The following is a 23178-nucleotide window of genomic DNA, read 5'->3' as shown; positions in this document are numbered from 1 at the left end:
GTAGGGACATGTTCAGCACAACTTTGTGGGCCGAAGGGCCTGTATGTGCTGTAGGTTTTCTATGTTTCTATTACTTTTGATGCTCTGACCAATCAAGCAACTAACAATTTTTGCTTTAAATATACCCACGGCCCTGGCCTCCACTGCAGTCTGTAGCAGAGCATTTGACAGATTCACTACTCTCTGGCTAAAAAAAATTCTTTCTTACCTCTATTCTAAAGGAAAGCCCCTCAATTTTCAGGCTGTGCCCTCTAGTTCTGGACACTCTTACCACAGGAAACATCCTCTCCACATCCACCTTATCTAATCCCTTCAACATTCAGTAGGTATCAAAGAGATCCCCAAGCATTCTTCTAAATTACAATGAGTACAGGTCCAAAGCTGCCGAATGCCCCTCATACGTTAACCCCTTCATTCCTGGTATTATCCTTGTGAACCTCCTCTGGACTCTGTCTACTGCCAACACATCCTTTCTGAGATATGGCGCCCAAACTCCCAGCAGGCAAGTTTGTTAGAGCTGTTCAGGAGGGTTTAAATTAATTTGTCAGGGGGATGGGAACCGGAGTGAAAGGGCTGAGGAAGGGGAAAACAGAAATAAGTCAAAGGTAGTGTGAAGCAGAGATTATAGAAAGGACAGACAGGAGAGGAGGCATTATCACAGCCAGTGGGATGAGTTACAGGGCAATGGAGGCATGGTGCAGTTAAAACAGAAAGCAACAAATACTGGACTGAAAGTGTTATATTTGAATGCACACAGCATAAGAAATAAAATGGATGATCTTGAAGTTCAGCTACAAATTGGCAAGTATGACATTGTGGCCATCTCTAAAACTTGGCTAAAGGATGGCTGCCACTGGGAGCTGAACGTCCAAGGATATACGGGGTATGGAAAGATAGGTTAGGCGGCAGAGGGGGTGGTGTGGCCCTCTGTATAAGAAATAATATTAATCATTAGAAAGAGATGACATAGGATCAGAAGGTGTAGAGTCTCTATGCATTGAGTTAAGAAATGACAAGGGTAAAAGGACCCTAATGGCAGTTGTAAACAGCCCTCCAAACAGCAGCCGGGATGTGAATTACAAATTACAGCAAGAGATAGAAAAGCGTGTCAGAAGGCCAATGTCATGATAATCGTTGGGGATTTTAACATGAAAGTGGATTGGGAAAATCAGGTCAGTACTGGACCTCAAGAGAGAGAATTTGTAGAATGTCTAAGGGATGGCTTTTTAGAACAGCTTGTTGTTGAGTCCACTAGGGGATCAGCCATGCTGGATTGAGTGTTGTGCAATGACCCGGAGGTGATAAGAGAGCTTAAGGTTAAGGAACCCTTGGGGAACAGTGATCACAATGTGATCGAATTCACTTTGAAATTTGAGGAGGAGAAATTAAAATCCAATTTGTCGGTCTTTCAGTGGAATAAAGGAAATTACAATGGCATGAGAGGGGAACTGGCCAAAGTTGACTGGAAAGGGACACTGGCAGGAAGGATAGCAGAGCAGCAATGGCTGCAGTTTACACAAAAAATGAGGGAAGTGCAGGACAGATATATTCCAAATAAGAAGAAATTTTCGAATGAAAGAAGGACACTACTGTGGCTGACAAGTGAAGTCAGAACCAAAGTAAAAGCAAAAGAGAGGGTATACAAGGAAGCCAAAGCTAGTGGGAAGATAGAGGATTAGGAAGCTTTTAAAAACTTGCAGAAGGAAACTAAGGTGGTCATTAAGGAAAAGTTAAATTATGAAGGGAAGCTGGCGACTAAAAGTTTTTTTTAAGTATATAAAGGGTAAAAGAGAGTCGAGGATAGATATAGGATCAGTAGAAAATGACGCTGGAGATATCGTAATGAGAGACTCAGAGATGGCAGAGGAACTGAATGCGTATCTTGCATCAGTCTTTACAGTGGAAGACATCTGCAGTACTGTATACCAGACATTCAGGAGTGTCAGGGAAGTGAAGTATGCGCAGTGAAAATTATGACTGAGAAGGTGCTCAGGAAGCCTAATGGTCTGAGGGTGGATAAAATCTCCTGGACCTGATGGAATGCACCCTCGGGTTCTGAAGGAAGTAGCTGGAAAGACTGTAGAGGCATTAGTAATGGTCTTTCAAGAATCGATAGATTCTGGTATTGTATCGGATGACCGGAAAATTGCAAATGTTACTCTGCTATTTAAGAAGGGTGGGAGGCAGCAGAAAGGAAACTATAGACCTGTTAGCCTGATATCAGGGGTTGAGAAGTTGTTGGAATCAATTGTTAGGGATGAGATTACGGAGTACCTGGAGGCACATGACAAGACAGACCAAAGCCAGCATGGTTTCCTGAAAGGAAAATCCTGCCTGACAAACGTACTGTAATTTTTTTTGAGGAAATTACAAGCAGGGTAGACAAAGGAGATGCAGTAGACATGGTGTACTTGGATTTTCAGAAGGCCTTTAACAAGATGCCGCACATGAGGCTGCTTAGCAAGATAAGAGCCCGTGGAATTACAGGGAGTTACCAGCATGCATGGAGCATTGGCTGGTTAGCAGAAAACAGAGAGTGGGAATAAAGGGATCCTATTCTGGCTGGCTCCCGGTTACCAGTGGAGTTCCACAGGGGTCAGTGTTGGGACCGTTGCTTTTTATGATGTATGTCAATGATTTGGACTATGGGATTAATGGAGTTGTAGCTAAATTTGCTGATGATACAAAGGTAGGTGGAGGAGCGGATAGTGATGAAGAAACAGAGAGCCTGTACAGAGACTTAGATAGTTTAGGGGAATAGGCAAAATAGTGGCAAATGAAATACAATATTGTAAAGTGTATGGTCATGCACTTTGGAGGAAGAAATAAATGGGCAGACTATTACTTAGATGGGGAGAGAATTCAAAATGCAGAGATACAAAGGGACTGTGAGTCCTTGTGCAAGATACCCCAAAGATTAACCTCCAGGTTGAGTCGGTGGTGAAGAAGGTAAATGCAATGTTGGCATACATTTCTAGAGGTATAGAATATAAGAGCAGGGATGTGATGTTGAGGCTCTATAAGGCACTCTTGAGACCACATTGGAGTATTGTGTGCAGTTTTGGGCTCCTTATTGTGGATAGCATATACTGACATTGGAGAGGGTTCAGAGAAGATCCACGAGAATAATTCCAGGAATGAAAGGGTTACGGTATGAGAGACGTCTGGCAGCTCTTGGGCTGTATTCCCTGGAGTTCAGGAGAATGAGGGGGAATCTCATAGAAACATTCCAAATGTTAAAAGGCCTGAACAGACAAGATATGGCAAAGTTATTTCCTATGGTAGGAGAGTCAAGGAAAAGAGGGCACAACTTCACGATTGAAGGACGTCCAGTTAAAACAGAGATGCGGAAAAATTACTTTAGTCAAAAGCTGGTAAATCTGTGGAATTTGTTGCCACGAGAGTCTGGGGAGGCCAAGTCATTGGGTGTGTTTCAGGCAGAGATACATGTTCTTGATTAGCCAGGGCATCAAAGGGTATGGAGAGAGGGCAGGGGAGTGGGGATGACTGGAAGAATTGAATCAGCCCATGGCCCACTTCTGCTCCTATATCTTATGGTCAAAACTGCCGACAATACTCCAAGTGCAGCCTGACTAGTGTCAAATAAAGCCTCAGCATTATTTCTTTGCTTTTATCTTCTACTCTCCTTAACATGAATGCCAACATTGCATTTGCCTTTTTTTTAACCACAGACTCAACCTGCACATTAACCTTCCAGGAGCTTTGCACGAGGACTCCTAAGTCCCTTTACACCTCTGATGTTTGAGTTTTCTCCCCATTTAGATAATAGTCTGCACTTTTGTTCCTTTTTACCAAAATGCATTATCATACATTTCCCAACACTGTATTCCATCAACACACACAAAATGCTGGAGGAACTCAGCAGGCCAGGCAGAATCAATGGAAAAATGTACAATCGACGTCTCAGGCCATGAACCTTCAGCAGGACTGGAGAAAAAAAAAGATGAGGAGTAGATTTAAAAGACGGAGGAGGGGAGAGAGAAACACAAGGTGACAGGTGGAACCGGGAGGGGGAGGGATGAAGTTGATTGGTGAAAGAGATAGAGAGCCGGAGAGGGCCATGGGAGAAAGAAAAGGTGGAGGAGCACCAGAGGGAGGCGATGGGCAGGCAAGGAGATAAGGCGAGAGAGGGAAAAGGGACAAGGAAAAGGGAGAGAGGGGTGGGGGCCAGTACAGGAAGTTTGAGAAATCGATGTTCATACCATCAGGTTGGAGACTACCCAGACGGAATACAAGGTGTTGTTCCTTCAACCTAAGCGTGTCCACATCGTGACAGTGGAGGAGGCCATGGACTGACATATCGGAATGGGAATGGGAATGGGAATGGGAATTAAAATGGGTGGCTACACGGAGATCCCGCTTCTTGTGGCAGACGGAGTGTAGGGCTCCCGAAAACAGTCTCCGAATCTACGTCGGGTCTCACTGATGTACAGGAGACCACACCAGGAGCACCAGACACAGTAAATGAGCCCAACAGACTCACAGGTGAAATGTCACCTCACCAGGAAGGACTGTTTGGGCCCTGAATGGTAGAGGCAGGTGTTGCACTTGTTCCGCTTGCAAGGATAAATGCCAGGAGGGAGATCAGTGGGGAGTGATGAATGGACAAGGGAGTCGTGCAGGGAGTGACCCCTGCAGAAAGCAGGAAGTGGGGGGGAGGGGGATGGAAAGATGTGTTTGCTGATGGGATCTAGTTGGAGATGGCAGAAAATCCAGAGAACTTTGTGCTGGACACGGAAACTAATGGGGTGGTAGGTGAGGACGAGAGGAACCCTATTCCTGGTAGGGTGGCAGGAGGATGGGATAAGAGCAGACATGCGTGAAATGGAAGAGATGCAGTTGAGTGCAGTATTGATGGTGGAGGAAGGGCAGCCCCTTTCTCTGAAAAAGGAGGACATCTCCTTCATTCTAGAATGGGAAGAGGTATAGTCCAGGTAGCTGTGAGAGTCCATAAAATGCTGGAGGAACTCAGTAGGCCAGGCAATATCTATGAAAAAAAGTACAGCCGACGTTTCAAGCCGAGACTCCTCAGCTGGTCTGGAGGGAAAAAAAGCTGAGGAGTAGATTTAGAAACATAGAAATATTGAAATCCTACAGCACAATACAGGCCCTTCGGCCCACAAAGCTGTGCTGAACATGTCCTTACCTTAGAAATTACCTAGGGTTACACATAGTCCTCTATTTTTCTGAGTTCCATATACCAGTCCAGGAGTCTCTTATAAGACCCTATCGTTTCCGCCTCCACCACCATCGCTGGCGCCCATTCCACACACTCACCACTCTCTGCATAAAAAACTTACCCCTGACATCTCCTCTGTACCTACTTTCAAGCACCTTAAGACTGTGCCCTCTTGTACTAGCCACTTCAGACCTGGGAAAAAGCCTCTGACTATCCACATGATCAATGCCTCTTATCATCTTATACACCTCTATCAGGTCACCTCCCATCCTCCGTCACTCCAGGGAGAAAAGGCCAAGTTCACTCAACTTATTTTCATAAGACATGCTCCCCAATCCAGGCAACATCCTTGTAAATCTCCTCTGCACCCTTTCTATGATTTCCACATCCTTCTGATAGTGAGGCGACCAAAACTGAGCACAGTACTCCAAGTGGGGTCTGACCAGGGTCCTATGTAGCTACAACATTACCTCTCGGCTCCTAAACTCAATCCCACGGTTAATGAAGGCCAATGCACCATTTGCTTTCTTAACCACAGAGTCAACCTGCGTAGCAGCTTTGAGTGTCCTGTGGACTCGGACCCCAAGGTCCCTCTGATCCTCCACACCGCCAAGAGTCTTACCATTAATACTATATTCTGCCACCATATTTGATCTACCAAAATGAACCACCTCTCACTCACACTAGGTTGAACTCCATCTGCCACTTCTCAGCCCAGTTTTGCATCTTATCAATGTCCCACTGTAACCTTTGACAGCCCTCCACGCTATCCACAACACCTCCAACACTACAGCACAGAAACAGGCCTTTTGGCCCTTCTTGGCTGTGCCGAACCATTTTGCTGCCTAGTCCCACTGACCTGCACCTGGACCATATCCCTCCATACACCTCTCATCCATGTACCTGTCCAAGTTTTTCTTAAATGTTAAAAGTGAGCCCTGGTACCTGGGAGGCAAACCGACATCCATGTTTCTTTTTCGCATCCACAGAATCGCCTACCTGTCTTCCTGACTATAGAGTCCCCTATCACTGCTGCCATGTTCTTCAGTTCCCTTCCCTTCTGAGCCACAGGGCCAGACTCTGTGACAGAGCCACGACTGCTGTTGCTTCCTGACAGGTAGATCACCCCTTCCCCCCCAATACTGACTAGGAGGAGGTTAATACTTATGCAATCAATTATTTTGTGTTTTATATTTCTAATTAATTTAGATCACTTTGTAGAGATCTGTTTACACTTTGACACAAAAGAGTCCTTTTCTGTTGATCACGTCAAAAAAGCCAAAAAAAAATCCACTGTGATTAACTTCCAAGGAGAGGGTGAATACTTTTTACAGGCATTGTAGAATCAGAATCAGCTTTATTATCACCGGCATGTGACTTGAAATTTGTTAACTTAGCAGCAGCAGTTCAATGCAATACATAATCTAGCAGAGAAAAAAAAATAATAGTAATAATAATAAATAAAATTAAAAAATAATAAGTAAATCAATTACAGTGTACTATATTGAATACATTTAAAAAACGTGCAAAAACAGAAACACTGTATGTTTAAAAAAAAAGTGAGGTAGTGTCCATTTAGGAATTGGACGGCAGAGGGGAAGAAGCTGTTCCTGAATTGCTGAGTGTGTGCCTTCAGGCTTCTGTACCTCCTACCCTCAGTGAGAAAAGGGCATGCCCTGGGTGCTGGAAGTCCTTAATAATGGACACTGCCTTTCTGAGACACCGCTCCCTGAAGATGTCCTGGGTAGTTTGTTGGCTAGTACCCAAGTTGGAGCTGACTAGATTTACAACCGTCTGCAGCTTCTTTCGGTCCTGTGCAGTAGCCCTCACTCTGCAATTGGATCCTCACCCTCGAAGTCCAAATGCAGAGGGAGGTACAGAGGCTCATGTTCTGCAACTTCTCAATCAGGATTGTGGGAGTGATGGTATTAAATGCTAAGCTATAGACGATGAACAGCATCCTGCCATAGGTGTACAGGTAGTCTAAAGCCGTGTGCAGAGCCATTGAGATTGCATCTGCCGTTGACCTACTGTGGCGATAGGCAAATTGCAATGGGTCCAGGTGCTTGCTGAGGCAGGAGTTCAGTCTAGTCATGACCAACCTCTCAAAGCATTTCATCACTGTCGATGTGAGTGCTACCGGGCGATAGTCATTAAGGTAGCTCACATTATTCTTCTCAGGCACTGGTATAATTGTTGCCTTTTTGAACCAAGTGGGAACTTCTACCCATAGCAGTGAGAAGTTGAAAATGTCCTTGCATACTCCCACTAGTTGATTGGCACAGGTTTTCAGAGCCTTACTAGGTACTCCATCAAGACTTTCTGCCTTGCAAGGATTCACTCTCTTTAAAGATAGCCTAACTTTGGCCTCTGAGACGGAAATCACAAGGTCATCAGGTGCAGCAGGGATCTTCACAGCTGTAGTTGTGTTCTCCCTTTCAAAGCAGGCATAGAAGGTGTTGAGTTCATCTGGTAGTGAAGCATCGCTGTCATTTGTGCTATTGGGTTTCGCTTTGTAGGAAGTAATGTCTTGCAGACTCTGCCAGAGTTGCCATACATCCGATGTCGCCTCCAACCTCATTCGAATTTGTCTCTTCACCCTTGAAACAGCCCTCCGCAAATCATACCTGGTTTTCTCGTACAGGTCTGGGTCGCCAGACTTGAATGCCACAGATCTCGTCTTCATCAGACAATGTACCTCCTGGTTCATCCATGGCTTTTGGCTTGGGAATGTACAGTAAGTCTTTGTCAGCACACACTCATCCAGAAAGTTTTTAATGAAGTCGGTAACAACTGCAGCATACTCATCCAGGTTCAAAGATGAATCCCTGAATACAGTTCAGTCCACCAATTCAAAGCAGTCCTGTAGGCGCTCCTGTGCTTCCCTTGTCCAAACCTTCTTGGTCCTCACTGCTGGTGCTGCAGTTTTCAGTCTCTGGCTATACTCAGGGAGTAGAAGTACAGCCAAGTGATCAGACTTCCCGAAGTGAGGGCGTGGAATAGCACGGTAGGAATTCTTGATGGTGGTGTCACAGTGGTCCAGTGTGTTGTTTCCTCTGGTATTGCAAGTGATCTGTTGATGGTAATTGCTTAGTGATTTTTTTTCAGACTGGCCTGGTTAAAATCCCCCAAAACAGTAGTGAAGGCGTTGGGGTGCGCTGTTTCGTGCATGTTGATCCCATTGCTCAGATCATCTAAAGCCTGCTTGACATTGGCCTGAGGTGGAATGTAAACAGCTACCGAAATGACCACAGAGAACTCCGCAGTAGGTAAAAAGGACGGCACTTTACTGCTAGATCTTCCAGGTCTGGTGAGCAGAATTGAGGCTGCACTGATATATTTGTGCACCAAGAAAAGCTGATCATGAGATATACTCCCCCACCTCTGCTTTTGAGAGACTCTATAGATCTATCCTGATGGTGTATAGAAAACCCATCGATCTGAATCACTGCATCCTGTACGGAAGGGGTTAACCAGGATTCTGTGAAACAAAGGACAGATGTGGTCCTAATGTCCCTCTGATTCAGCACCCTGGCTCTGAGATCATCGATTTTATTCACCAGAGACTGCACGTTTGCCAGCAAGACAGTCTGTATTGGGAGTTTAAAACCCAGTTTCCTTAAACACACTTGTAACCCCACTCTACACCCGCGCATCCTCCGAGGTATCCTATGTGGGCACTTCCGACCATAATCTGCGTTGTTTCCATCAGTTTCGAGCAACGATAGTTCGTTTAAATGCAATAAGACATCTTTGCTGACTGTACTGACCTTGGAAGCAGTTGTGCTTTTTAGCTGTAACAGGCTGAAATGGGAATATCTAATCGAATCCATTGAGTGTATTGCTGCTACTCGAGTCGCACCGAGGCACCCCGGAAATTGGAAACACAAAAGTTGGATTGTATATACACAAGTCAGATGTTTGCCCCAAACATTCATGTCAACAGTTGCAGGGAGAGCATTAGGAAAGCAGAATGCCTACAAGCTGCCTAAATTTGACACAAAATATATGCTTTTCTACTTACCCGTAATCGTCAATTAAATGAGATCCTAAGACAACAACCTTTAGGTCGAAGTCATCAGGTTGTTCTTTGATACCGAACATGATCGGTGCCAGTTTGGAATAATCTGCCCGGTTGCATGTGGCAACACAGATCCGCAGCTTCTTGTTTCTGTCCTTCTCCATGATGCTGAAGGAATTCCTGAAAACATACAGAAGGGAATATAAATCTGGCCAAAGTGCAAATGGTTAATGGCATACGTGCACAGCATAGTTAAAGGGTAGCCACTTTTAACTACACAAACTAGAGTACAGAACAGCTGGTTTATGATAACATTTTGAAGCAATTCCTTATGGGTACTTTAGCTATTACAGTTCAGAAAACAGACAAAAGCATAACTACATTCCTCAAAATACAATTCAGAACACAGAACCAATGTTCCCTCTAATTTGTAATGACCACTGTGCTCAAAAATCTTCTGCTGTGCAATTTTTTGCCCAGTAACAACATATGCACACTGAATTTTTAAGTGGAAGTAAATCTGAAGCTATTCCAAGGATAATAAACTATCGTCCAGTTTGTTGTTCCTTGTTTAAAGAGATAAAATAATACACATCAATAAGTCCTATTTCTCATATATTATACAACAGCACGTAACAATATCAAACTTTTCAAATGTTGAAGTTGTTTGAAATGGTCAAACAAAACATAAAATTTGCACACCATCCATATGTGATTTGCTTGCAAAATGACACTTTAAAAAGTCACGTTTCTAAATATCACTCTACTTCTTCTCACTTGCAAATTCTCCAGCAATTTTTGCATGGCGACAATACACGCAGGTAACACTAGTTTCTGTATTGTACGTAAATATTTCCCGTAGCTGCATGTTCCCGGCCTCATGAACTTTCGGAGTAGCAGTTTCTACTGTTTCATGAAGCCATTCCACTTTAAATGAACTAGCAGTTCTTTTGCACTTCATGCCTTTAGTTTCTTTGGAATTAGATATAGTAAATCCATAATTCCTTCAATTGAAAACAGTATAAATAAGCCAGTTCTATAATCTGCAGATAAATCATTGCAACACTGCCCACATCAGAAACCGGAAAAGGAAATGTGATTGTGTACAATGGTAAAATATACTTAACATGCCAACAAGGTAGAGGGAGGCAACCTTTTGTGCATCGTTTATATTCCTATTTGTGCTAGTAACAAAGATGTGTGCACATGCACATACCTTCAAGGGAACACTGCACAGACCTATACGGGCCCTTTAGCCCACAGTGTTCTTCTAGTAAAGATGTTGCCAAGCTACAATGTCCGTCAATGTCATGTCTCAGGCTTAGACCATAAGACACAGGTGCAGAATTAGTCCATTCAACTGAAGTCTGCTCTGCCATTCCATCATGGCTGATTTATTATATCTCTCAAACCCATTCTCCTGCCTTCACCCCATAACATGATTATGAGCCCATGGTGCAGAAGGGAAAGAGAGAGAAGAAGGGAGCAGTAGTGATAGAGGACTCAATAGTCAGAGCAGCAGACAGGAGGTTCTGTGGATGTGAATGGGATACCCAGATGGTACGTTGCCTCCCAGGTGCCAGGGATGTCTCAGATTACATCCACAGCATTTTGGAGAGGGAGGGAAGGAGGGAGGGAGGGAGAGCCAAGCCAAGTGTCTTGGCACACATTGCTACCAAAGTCATAGGAAGGAAAAGCAAAGAGGTCCTTGAGAGAATTGAGAGAGCTAAGCAGAAGCCGAGAAGCACGCCATCCAGAGCAGTAAGTAAATTGAATTGAACTGACTTTATTTCTTACATCCTTCACAGACTTGAGGAGTAAAAACCTTTACGTTATGTCTCCGTCTGAATGTGCAATGTGCAAATTATAGTAATCTGTAATAAATAGCATGTACAGTAAGATATACAATAGGATAGTCAATATAGCTTAGAAATACAATCGTGTCAGTGTGAATTAATCAGTCTGATGGCCTGGTGGAAGAAGCTGTCCTGGAGCTTGTAGGTCCTGACTTTTATACCGCAGTACCATTTCCCGGACTGTAGTAGCTGGAACAGTTTGTGGTTGGGGTGACTTGGGTCCTCAATGATCTTTCGGGCCGTTTATACACCCATATCACTGTAAATGTCCTGAATAGTGGGAAGTTCACATTCACAGATGCGCTGGGCTGTCCACACCACTCTCTGCAGAGTCCTGCGATTGAGGGAAGTACAGTTCCCATACCAGGCAGTGATGCAGCCGGTCAGGATGCTCTCAGTTGTGCCCCTGTAGAAAGTTCTTAGGATTTGGGGGCCCATACCAAACTTCCTCAACCATCTGAGGTGAAAGATGCGCTGTTGTGCCTTTGTCACCACACAGTTGGTGTATACAGACCACGTGAGGTCCTCGGTGATGTGGATGCCAAGGAACAAAGCTGTTTACCCTTTCAACCCCAGATCCATTGAAGTCAATAGAGGTTATCCCATCTCCATTCCACTTGCAATCTACAACCAGCTCCTTTGTTTTTGTGGCATTGAGGGAGAGGTTGTTTTCTTGACACCACTATGTCAGAGAGATGACTTCTTCCCTGTAGCATTCCCTGTCCAGGTGTGTAAGGACGGTGTGTAGACCTGTGGCCATTGCGTCGTCTGTCAATCGGTTGTGTCGGTAGGCGAATTGTAGGGAGTCCGGTGTGGGTGGTAGCATGTTGCAGATGTCGTCCTCGACCAGCCTCTCAAAGCATTTGCTTACTATTGAGGTGAGTGTGACAGGACACCAGTCATTCAGACATGTTATCGTGGTCTTTGTTAGGTACAGGGACAACGGTGAATGTTTTGAAGCAGGAGGGCACTCTACACTGGGAAAGGGTGAGATTTAAAATGTCCGCAAGCACACCAGCCAGTTGTGACGCACACATTTTGTATACCCGCCCTGGAATGCTGTCCATTAACTTCTGGATTGCTACCTGTGCCACGCGCCAATGAGGATGATTTGGCAGATAAATGCACGGCTGAAAAGCTGGTGTGGGAGCAGGGCTTCAGGTTCTTGGATCAATGGGATCTCTTCTGGGGGAGATATGACAGGGACAGATTGCACCTGAACCGGGGGTGGGAACCAATATTCTCGCAGACAGGTTCGTTAGAGCTTTTCAGGAGGGTTTAAACTAATTTGGCAGGGGGATAGGAACTGGAGTGAAGAGACTGAGGATAGAAAAGATGGTAAAAAAGCAAAGATAGCGTGCAGTCAGGCTGTCAGGAAGGGCAGGCAGATGATAGGACATAATTGCAGCCAACAGGGTGAGTATCAGTGCACTAGGGATACAGAATCAAAAAGGGTAGCAAACACAGTACTCAAAGTGCTATATCTCAATGCACGGAGTATAAGAAATAAGGTGGATGATCTTGTTGAACTATTAAAGATTTTCAGGTACGATGTTCTGGCCATCACTGAATCATGGCTGAAGGATGGTTGTAGTTAGGAGCTAAATATCCAAGGTTACACACTGTATCAGAGGGATAGGAAGGAAGGCAGAGGAGTGGTGTGGCTCTGCTGGTAAAGAATGGCATCAAATCAGTTGAAAGATGTGACATGGGATCAGAAGGTGTTAAATCCTTGTGGGTTAAGTTAAGAAACTGCAAGGGTAAAAGGACCCTGATGGCAGTTATATACAGGCCTCCCAACAGTAGCTGGGATGTGAACTACAGATTACAATGAGGAATAGAAAAGACATGTTAAAATCTCCCATGACCATCATCACATTGCCCTTTTGACATGCAGGTAGTTTGGGAAAATCAGGTTGGTAATGGATTTCAAGAGAGAGAATTTGTTGAAGGTTTACGAGATAGCTTTTTAGAGCAGTTCATCGTTGAGCCGACGAGGGGATCAGCTATACTGAATTGAGTTATGTAATGAACCGGAAGTGATTAAGGAGCTTAAGGTAAAAGAACGCTTAGGAGGTGGTGATCACAATATGATTGAGCTCAACTTGAAATTTGATAGGCAGAAAGTAAAGTCTGACATAGCAGTATTTCAGTAGAGTAAGGGAAATTACTGTGGTACAAGAGAGGAGATGGTCAAAGTATATTAGAAGCAGATGCTGGCAGGGATGACAGCAGAGCAGCAGTGGCGTGAGTTTCTGGGAAAATAAGGAAGGTGCAGAACAGATGTATTCATAAAAGAAAGACATACTCAAATAGCAAATAATACAACCATGGCTGACAATGGAAGTCAAAGCTAATGTAAAAGCAAAAAAAAGGACATACAACAAAACAAAAATAGAGGAATGGGAACCTTTTAAAAACCTACAGAAAGCAACTAAAAGAGTCCTTAGAAGGGAAAAATGAAAACATGAAAGCAATGAGTACTTTGCATCAGTCTTCACTGTGGAAGACACTAGGAGTGTTGCAGGTGTAAGCGAAGGGAAATGAGTGCAGTTATCATTACATGGGAGAAGGTGCTCAAAAAGCCAAAAGACCTTATTAAGGTACATAAGTCACCCGGTCCAAATGAACTATGCCCTAAGGTTCTGAAAGAGGTAGCAGTAGAGATTATGGAGGCATAAATAATGATCTTTCAAGAATCATTGGACTCTGGCATGGTTTTGGAGCACTGGAAAATTGCCTGAGCTCAGTGGTTGGGAAGATGTTGGAGTCAATTGTTAAGGATGAGGTTATGGAATACTTGGTGACCCAGGACCAGATAAGACCAAGTCAGCATGGTTTCTTTAAGTGAAAATCTTGCCTGACAAACCTGCTGGATTTCTTTGAAGGCATTACAAGTAGGATAGATAAGGGAGATGCAATGCACATTGTATATTTTCAGAAGGCCTTTAACAAGGTGACACAGGAGACTGCTTACCAAGTTAGGAGCCCATGGTATTACAAGGAAGTTACTAGTATGGTTAGAGCATTGGCTGATTGGTAGGAGGCAGCAAGTGGGAATTAAAGGATCTTTTTCTGGTTGGCTGCTAGTAGCTAGGGGTGTTCCACAGGAATCGGTGCTGGAACAGCTCCTTTTTATGCTGCATATCAATGATTTAGATGATAAAATTGATGGCTTTGCTGCCAAGTTTGCAGATGATACGAAGCTTGGTAAGGGGCAGGTAGTGTTGATGAAACAGGAAAGCTGTAGAAAGACTTCAACAGATTAGGAGAACGGGCAAGAAAGTGGCAGATGAAATACAATGTTGGAAAATGCATGGTCGTGCACTTTAGTAGTAGAAATAAATGTGCAGACTATTTTCTAAACAGGGAGAAAATCCAAAAATCTGAGATGCAAAGGGACTTGGGAGTCCTTGTGCAGAACACCCTGAAGGTTAACTTGCAGGTTGAGTCAGAGGTGAGAAAGACAAATGCAATGTTAGCATTCATTTCAAGAGGTCTAGAATATAAGAGCAGGGATGTGATGTTGAGGATTTATAAGGCACTGGTGAGGCCTCACCTTGAGAATCGTGAACAGTTTTGGGCTCCTTATCTAAGAAAGGATGTGCTGGCATTGGACAGGGTTCGGGGAGGTTCGCAAAGATGATTCTGGGAATGAAAGGATCATCATATGAGGAATTTTTGATGGCTCTGTGCCTGTACCTACTCTAATTTAGAAGGATGAGGGCAGATCTTATTGAAACCTTTCGAATTTTGAAAGGCCTAGACAGAGTAGATGTGGAAAGGATGGTTCCCATGGCGGGGGAGTCTAGGATAAGAGGTCTCAGCCTCAGGATAGAGGGGTGGTCACTAAAACAGAGATGTAGAGAAATTTCTTTTACCAGAGGGTGGTGAATTTGTGGAATTCATTGCCACAGGCAGCTGTGGAGACAAGGTTGTCCAGTGTATTTAAGGCAGAGCTTGACAGGTTCTTGATTGGCCACGGCATCAAACATTACAGGGAGAAGGCTGGGGTGTGGGACTGAGGAGGGGAAAGAAAAAGGAACAGCCATGATTGAACAGCGCAGAAGATTCGATGGGCCAAACAACCTAATTCTGCTCCCATGTCTTATGGTCTTATAACCTTTGATGCCCTGACTGATATCAACCTCCACCTTAAATATACGCAATGACTTGGCCTCCACAGCTGCCTGCAGCAATGAATTCCACAGATTCACCACTCTCTGACAAAAGAAATTCCTCCTCATCTCCGTTCTAAATGGACGTCCTTCTATTCTGAGGCTCTGCCCTCTGGTCCTAGACTCCCCCACTATAGGAAACAACTTCTCCATGACCATTCTATCTAGGCCTTTCGATGTTTGAAAAGTTCCTGTGAGATCTCCCCTCAGTCTTTTGAAGTCCAGAAGGTACAGGCTCAGAGTTACCAAATGCTCCTCATAGCTTAAGCCTGTCATTCCCAGAATCATTCTCTTGAACCTTCTCTGGACCCTCTGCAAACCAACACATCCTCCTTAGATCTGGTTGCTAAACACATTAGAGGCCCATAGTATTGCAGGACAGGTACTAGCATGGATAGGAGATTGTCTGACTGGCAGAAGGCAAAGAATCTTCTGACTATGCTAGTACTTTTCCTGTAATGCAGTAGGCTCCTAGCAGTCTGAGTCAGGCCGCACTTGGAGTATTGCCAACAGTATTGTGCCCCATATCTCAGAAAGGATACGTTGTCATTGGAGAGAGTCCGGAGGAGGTTCCCGACGATGATTCCGTGAATGAAGGGGTTAACATATGAGGAACGTTTGCAGCTTTGAGATTCCCCCATATTTAGAAGAATATGGGGGATCTCATTGAAACCTACCGAATCTTGAAAGGACTAGATAAGGTGGATGTGGAGCGAATGCTTCCTATGATGGGGGTACACAGAACTAGAGGGCACAGCCTCAAAATTGAGGGGTGATCCTTTAGAACAGAGGCAAGGAGGATTTCTTCTTAAGCCAGAGAGTAGTGACTCTATGGAATGCTCTGTCACAGTCAGCTGTGTGGGCCAAAACCATGGGTATATTTAAAGGAAAAATTGATAGTTTAATGATTGATCAGGGCATCATACATTAAGGCGATAAGGCAGGTGTATGGGGTTGAGTGGGTTCAGGATCAGCCATGATAGAATGGCGGAGCAGACTCGATGGGCTGAATGGCCTAATTCTGCTCTTATGTCTTATGCTTGAGATAGAGAGAGGGAACAAAATAATTGTTACTCCAATTCCAATACAGCACATAAAAAAAACACACAAGAGCACAATAATTATAAAAAGAACACAATAAATATAAGTACATCAGATAGCACATTGATTGACTGTATGTCCATAACGTGATGCTGGGCACAGGAGTGTCTGTAGATAAGGTGACTGACAGGAAATGATGAAGTAGTGGTGGTTAGAGGTGTGGAGGGGTGGGTTATTTTATCATTTCCTGTCAGTCACCTTACGTACAGACACTCCTGTGCCTAGCGTCACGTTATGGACGTACTATCAATCTAAGCATACAAGTTATCTTACGTATCTATATTTATTGCATTTTTTATTATTACTATGTTTGTTAACTTTTGTGGTTTTTTTGTGTTGCAACAAAATAGAGTAACAATTATTTCATTCTCCTTACACTTGTGTACAGGAAAGGATATTGGATTAATATTAAAAAAGGTTCAATCAATCAACACTTGGCCCACGACTTTTGATGCCTGGGTGATTTAAGCTCAAGTTTATTGTCATTCAGCTATATACATGTATACAGCTGAATGAAACATCATTCCTCTGGGCTCAAAGCAGATATAACCACGCACAGCACATACAGTGGTGCTAGAAAGTTTGTGAACCCTGTAGAATTTTTTCTATTTCTGTGTAAATATGACCTAAACTGTGGTCAGATCTTCATACAAGTCCTAAAACTAGATAAAGAGAACACAATTAAATAAATAACACAAAAAACATACTTGCTCATTTATTTATTGAGAAAAATGATCCAATATTACATGTATTTGGTGAAAAAACTTTGCTTTCAGTAATTGGTATGACCCCGTTGTACAGCAATAACTTCAACCAAACATTTCTGGTAACTGTTGATCGGTGCTGCACATCACCTTGGAGGAATTTTAGGTCATTCCTCCTTACAAAACTGCTTCATCTCCGGGATATTGATGGGCTTCCTTGCATGAACTGCTTGCAACAGTTCTACAGGATTAAGGTCAGGACTTTGATTTGGCCATTCCAAAACACAAATTTTCTTCTTTTTTCACCATTCTGTTGTTGACTTACTCTGGTCTTTTAGATCATTGTCTTGTTACATTATCCAGCTTCTATTAAGTTTCACGTGATGGACTGCTACCCTGCCATTCTCCTGTAAAACGTCTTGATACAGTTTTGAATTCACTGTTCTCTCAACAATTGCAAGCTGTCCAAGCCTTGAGACAGCAAAGCAGCCCCAAACCATGATGCTCCTTGCACCATGTTTCACAGTGGGATGAGGTTTCGGTGTTGGTGTGCAGTGCCCTTTTGCCTCCAAACATAGCAATGTGCATTTCTGCCAAAAACATAGAAGCATAGAAAATCTGCAGCACAATACAGGCCCTTCAGCCCACAAAGCAGTGCTGAACATGTCCTTACCTTAGAACTACCTAGGCTTACCCATAGACCTCTATTTTTCTAAGCTCCATGTACCTATCCAGGAATCTCTTAAAAGGCCCTATTGTTTCCACCTCCACCACCGCCACCGGCAGCCCATTCCACGCACTCACCTCTTTCTGCATAAAAAAAAAGCTTACTCCAACATCTCCTCTATACCTACTTCCAAGCACCTTAAAACTATGCTCTCTCGTGCTAGCCATTTCAGCCCTGGGAAAAAGCCTCTGACTATCCACACGATTGATTCTTCTCAATTATCTTATACACCTCTATCAGGTCACCTCTCATCCTCTGTCACTCCAAGGAGAAAAGACCAAGTTCACTCAACCTATTCTCATAAGGCATGCTCCCCAATCCAGGCAATATCCTTGCAAATCTCCTCTGCACCCTTTCTATGGCTTCCACATCCTTCCTGTAGTGAGGCGACCAAAACTGAGCACAGTACTCCAAGTGGGGTCTGACCAGGGTCCTTTATAGCTGCAACATTACCTCTCAGCTCCTAATCTCAATCCCATGATTGATGAAGGCCAATGCTTCATATGCCTTCTTAACCAAAAGTTCAGCTTTTGCATCATCTGTCCACAGAACATTGTCCCAGAAGTGTTTCAGAACATCCAAGTGGTCTTTTGCAAACTTGAGACATGTAACAATGTTATTTTTGGAGACTAGCGGTTTCCTCTGTGGTGTCCTCCCATAAACATACTATTCTTGTTTAGAGTTTTTATAGTGGACACATGAATAAAGAGTTTAGCAAGTCCTAGAGATTTCTGTGGGTTTATTAATGTTACCCTTGGGTTTTTCACTTCCTTCAGTATTACACGTACTCTTGGTGTGATCTTTGCAGGATGTCCACTCCTAGGCAGAGTGGCAACAGTGCTGAATTTCCTCCATTTGTAGACAATTTCTCTTACTGCGGACTGATGAACACTCGGGTCTTTAGAAATGTTTCTGTAGCCTTTTTCAGCTTCATGCATCTCTAACAATTTTTCCTCCAAGGTCCTCTGAAAGTTGTTTTGATCGAGGCATGGTGCACATAAACAGAACTTTCTTGAGAAGAGCAGGCTCTGTCAGTAACTTGACTTTGTGTACCTTTTTTTTAATATATTGGGCAGGGCACCTTTACAACCCACACCTCCAATCTCATCTCATTGACTGGAACACCTGACTCCAAATAGCTTCTGTAGAAGGCATTATCCCAGAGGTTCACATATTTTTTCCAACAAATACATGCAATATTGGATCATGTTTCTCAATAAATAAATGAACAAGTATAATGTTTTTTGTGTTATTTATTTTATTGGGTTCTCTTTATCTAGTTGTTAAGACTTGTGTGAAGATCCGATCATCTTTTACGTCATATTTATGCAGAAACAGAAAATTCCACAGGGTTCACAAGCTTTCTAGCACGACTGTGTAGTTATGATCCAGCACACAGTCACAGAAGAATATTAACAGAAGTACCTGAGTGTCAAGGCCTGAGGATGACAGGTTGGCAAAGTGTGAGGTGCATGCTTGTGTAAGACGGAGTACTGTTACCTGCACTACTATAATAAAACAAGCAGTTGTATACTGTAAATATGTCAAACAGCAGCAATGAAAGATAAAAAATAATCAGTGCAGGGTGAGAGGGTGTCTGTGAGTTGTGTGGGGGGTGTGGCGTGTGGAGAGGGGGCAGCAGAGCATTCAGACAAGGTGTACATGTGTGCTAGGAGGCAGCAGGGTGTTTAAACATCTAACAACCTGGGGGAAGCTGTCACCCAGGACAAGAACTGTTTAAGTTCTCGTTACACATGGTCAGAAACTCTGCGTGCACTGCTCTCCAGAGGAGTATTCCAAGTACAAGTGCTCCACTTTCCGGGTGAGAAAGGTCCCCTTCGCATCTCCTCTAATCTCTTCCCCTTACTCTATATCAAAGTCTTCTCATTTTATTCATCTCCTCTCTGTCCCCTCACATTTTTACTTAGGCTTCTGCCCCCATTCCTTTCTAGGGCTCATGAAGGGTCTCAGACCAAAATATCGACTGTTTATTCCTCTCCATAGATGGCGCTTGACCTGCTGAGTTCCTCCAGGATTTTGTGTGTTGTTCAAGACTTCCAGCATCGGCCGAATCTCTTATGTCTATGAGATTGCAGGAAATGCAATGATCTCCATATGGATTTCAGGAAGGTATTAACAAAGAGTCACATAAAAGGCTGGTTAACAAAAGACCTTGACAGCACAGAAACAGGACCTTCCATCCAGTCCAAACTGATCATCTACCCAATTCCCTTGACCTGCACCAGACCATAGCCCCCCATACTTCTCCCATCCATGTACCTATCCAAATTTCTCTTCAATGTTGAAATCAAACAAAAACATCCGCTGGCAGCTCGTTCCACACTCTCACCACCCTCTAAATGAAGCAGCTCCCCTTCATGTTCCTCTTAAACATTCCACCTTTCACCCCTAATCCATGACCTCTAATTCTACTCTCACATAACTTCAGTTGAAAACCCTGCTTGCATTTACCCTATCTATACCCCTCACAATTTGATCACAAGACAATGGAACAGAATTCAGCCATTCAACCCATCAACTCTGCTCTGTCATTCCATCATGGCTGATTTAGGCCACAAGACCATAAGACAGAGGAGCAGAATTAGGCCATCTGGCCCATCGAGTCTGCTCTGCCATTCAATCATGGCTAATTTTTTTTTCTTCTCTTCAACCTTACTTCTCAGCCTTCACCCCCGTAACCTTTGATGCCGTGTCCAGTCAAGAACCTATCAATCTCTGCCTTAAGTATACCCAATGATCTGGCCTCCACAGCTGCAAGTGGCAACAAATTCACCAACCTTTGGCCAAAGAAATTTCTCTGCATCTCTGTTTTGAAAGGGCACCCCTCTATCCTGAGGCTGTGTCCTCTTGTCCTAGACTCTCCCACCATGGGAAACATCCTTTCCACATCTACTCTGGGTGCCAAGTGCCAAGCGATGAGGATCAGACCAACCGGATAATTCAGGGCTTGGAAAGGGCACTCCAACAGCCTGTTAACATCACCAAGGTACTAGAATGTAAGCCGAAACCCAGGGAATCAGGGTTGGATTACTGGGAGTGCTTTGTATCATACTACGAGTGTTACGCGGGGGACCAGATCTTCAATAATGGGAATACTCCCCCTCAATTTAATACACTGCTGCTCCAGTTTTAAGTTAGCCACGATGATTAAGACCAACAATATGGACTGGCCAGATAATGACCATAATCGGATGCGGCAGGCTGCAGCTTACTACTGGGATCCCAGCACAGAGTCCAGACCCGCCTTAAAGGGAGTTGCAGTTGAGCGTGAATTTGTCCAGCGGGGTGAGGGACACCTACAGCTGGCATGGTGACCATATGCCAGAACCGGGAGACCGGGATGGGGATCAATTCCCCAACCGGCCTTACCCTCCGTTTAATGACCCAAATGCCCCTGGGGACAGCAAAGACGCCCAAGACCAAACCGGGCAGTCACCCCATTCTCCATGAACGATCGTTTTGCTAACTGACCCTCGAAAACGTTACCCGTTGTAAGTAGCGACCCGCAAGAAGAACCCAACATAATCCTTCAAGAAGCTGGAATTCAACTTCTGTTTATGATTGATACAGGGGCAACCACTTCCACGCTCGATCATGAGATAGTGTCGGAACATGGACTCCGGCTTTCCGGGGCCACCACTGCCCTCTCGGGGTTCCAGGGGTCTGAACAAACATACCAACAGCCCCAATGGGTGCAGTTTCAGGGAAGGCAGTATATACCCTGGTAACTGCAGCTTCTAATATTACCTTACATCAGCCTGTAAATGTGCTCTCCTCCCACTTGGTGGTGGAGCTTATGATCTCCCGACAGACACAGTACCTCCCTCAGGCACGACAAAATCGCTGTGAGACAGCCTTACTGAGCAACCCACTGCTGACATTTTCTCACTGCTCCACTTTAAACCCGGGCATTTTCCTAACGTCGCCACCTCAGGTTGCAAACAATTCTGAACACGATTGTGTGCTGCGAAATCAACTCCTCACTACAACCCACGAGGACCTCACAGATCAACCCCTACAGGACCCCAACATAACCTTGTATGTCAATGGGTCCTCAAGGCCAGAGATGTTCTGGATATGCTGTAGTCACAGATGACATGGTGCTCGAGCAGGCAGCCTTTCAACCAGCCGTGTCAGCACAAAAAGCTGAATTATTTGCTCTCACTCGTGCCCGCCTCCTCGCTACCAACAAACATAGAAACATGAAAAATCCACAGCATAATACAGGCCCTTCGGCCCACAAAGCTGTGCTGAACATATCCCTACCTTAGAAATTACTTAGGGTTACCTATATATCTCTATTTTTCTGAGCTCCTTGTACCTGTCCAGGAGTCTCTTAAAAGACCCTATCGTATCCATCTCCACCACTGTCGCTGGCAGCCCATTCCACGCACTCACCATTCTCTGCATAAAAAACTTACCCCTGACATCTCCTCTGTACCTACCTCCAAGCACCTTAAAACTGTGTCCTCTCGTGCTAGCCACTTCAGCCCTGGGAAAAAGCCTCTCACTATCCACACAATCAATGCCTCTCATCATCTTATACACCTCTATCAAGTCACCTCTCATCCTCTGTTGCTCCAAGGAGAAAAGGCCGAGTTCACTCAACCTTTTCTCATAAGGCATGCTCCCGAATCCAGGCAACATCCTTGTAAATCTCTTCTGCATCCTTTCTACGCTTTCCACATCCTTCCTGTAGTGAGGTGACCAGAACTGAGCACAGTACTCCAAGTGGGGTTTGACCAGGGTCCTATATAGCTGCAACATTACCTCTCGGCTCCTAAACTCAATCCCACAATTGATGAAGGCCAATACACCATACGCTTTCTTTACCACAGAGACAACCTGTGCAGCAGCTTTGAGTGTCCTATGGACTCGGACCCCAAGATCCCTCTGATCCTCCACACTCCCAACAGTCTTACCGTTAATACTATATTCTGTCATCATATTTGACCTACCAAAATGAACCACCTCACACTTATCTGGGTTGAACTCCATCTGCCATTTCTCAGCCCAGTTTTCCATCCTATCAATGTCCCGCTGTAACCTCTGACAGCCCTCCACACTATCCACAACACCCTCAATGTTTGTGTCATCAGCAAATTTACTAACCCATCCCTCCACTTCTTCATCCAAGTCACTTATAAAAAAATCACAAAGAGTAGGGGTCCCAGAACAGATTCCTGAGGCACACCACTGGTCACTGGCCTCCATGTAGAATATGACTTGTCTACAACCACACTTTGCCTTCAGTTCTGGATCCACAAAGCAATTTCCCTTACCTCCTTACTTTCTCAAACATGCAAAATCTACACTGATTCTCGATACACCTTCGGGGTAGCTTATGACTACGGAGCGCTTTGGAAGTGT

The 23178-nt window shown here is 44.3% G+C and overlaps 1 protein-coding gene across 5 annotated transcripts in view; it reads right to left on the bottom strand.

Annotated features, from left to right (window-relative positions):
* Window positions 1–23178, bottom strand: part of gne (glucosamine (UDP-N-acetyl)-2-epimerase/N-acetylmannosamine kinase) — a 140314-nt gene that overhangs the window by 98263 nt on the left and 18873 nt on the right. For all 5 annotated transcript variants that reach the window (XR_011885311.1, XR_011885310.1, XM_072252154.1 and 2 more), the window contains exon 2: window positions 9225–9401. Coding sequence is in view for 3 of the 5 variants with exons in the window: in XM_072252154.1 (XP_072108255.1) it covers window positions 9225–9385 (161 nt within the window). In the remaining 2 variants the exon portion in view is untranslated. The remainder of the gene's footprint in view (window positions 1–9224; window positions 9402–23178) is intronic.

Source organism: Mobula birostris, chromosome 3, assembly GCF_030028105.1.
Source record: "Mobula birostris isolate sMobBir1 chromosome 3, sMobBir1.hap1, whole genome shotgun sequence".
NCBI classification, from domain to species: Eukaryota; Metazoa; Chordata; class Chondrichthyes; order Myliobatiformes; family Myliobatidae; genus Mobula; species Mobula birostris.
This window is presented reverse-complemented; position numbering and strand designations above follow the sequence as displayed.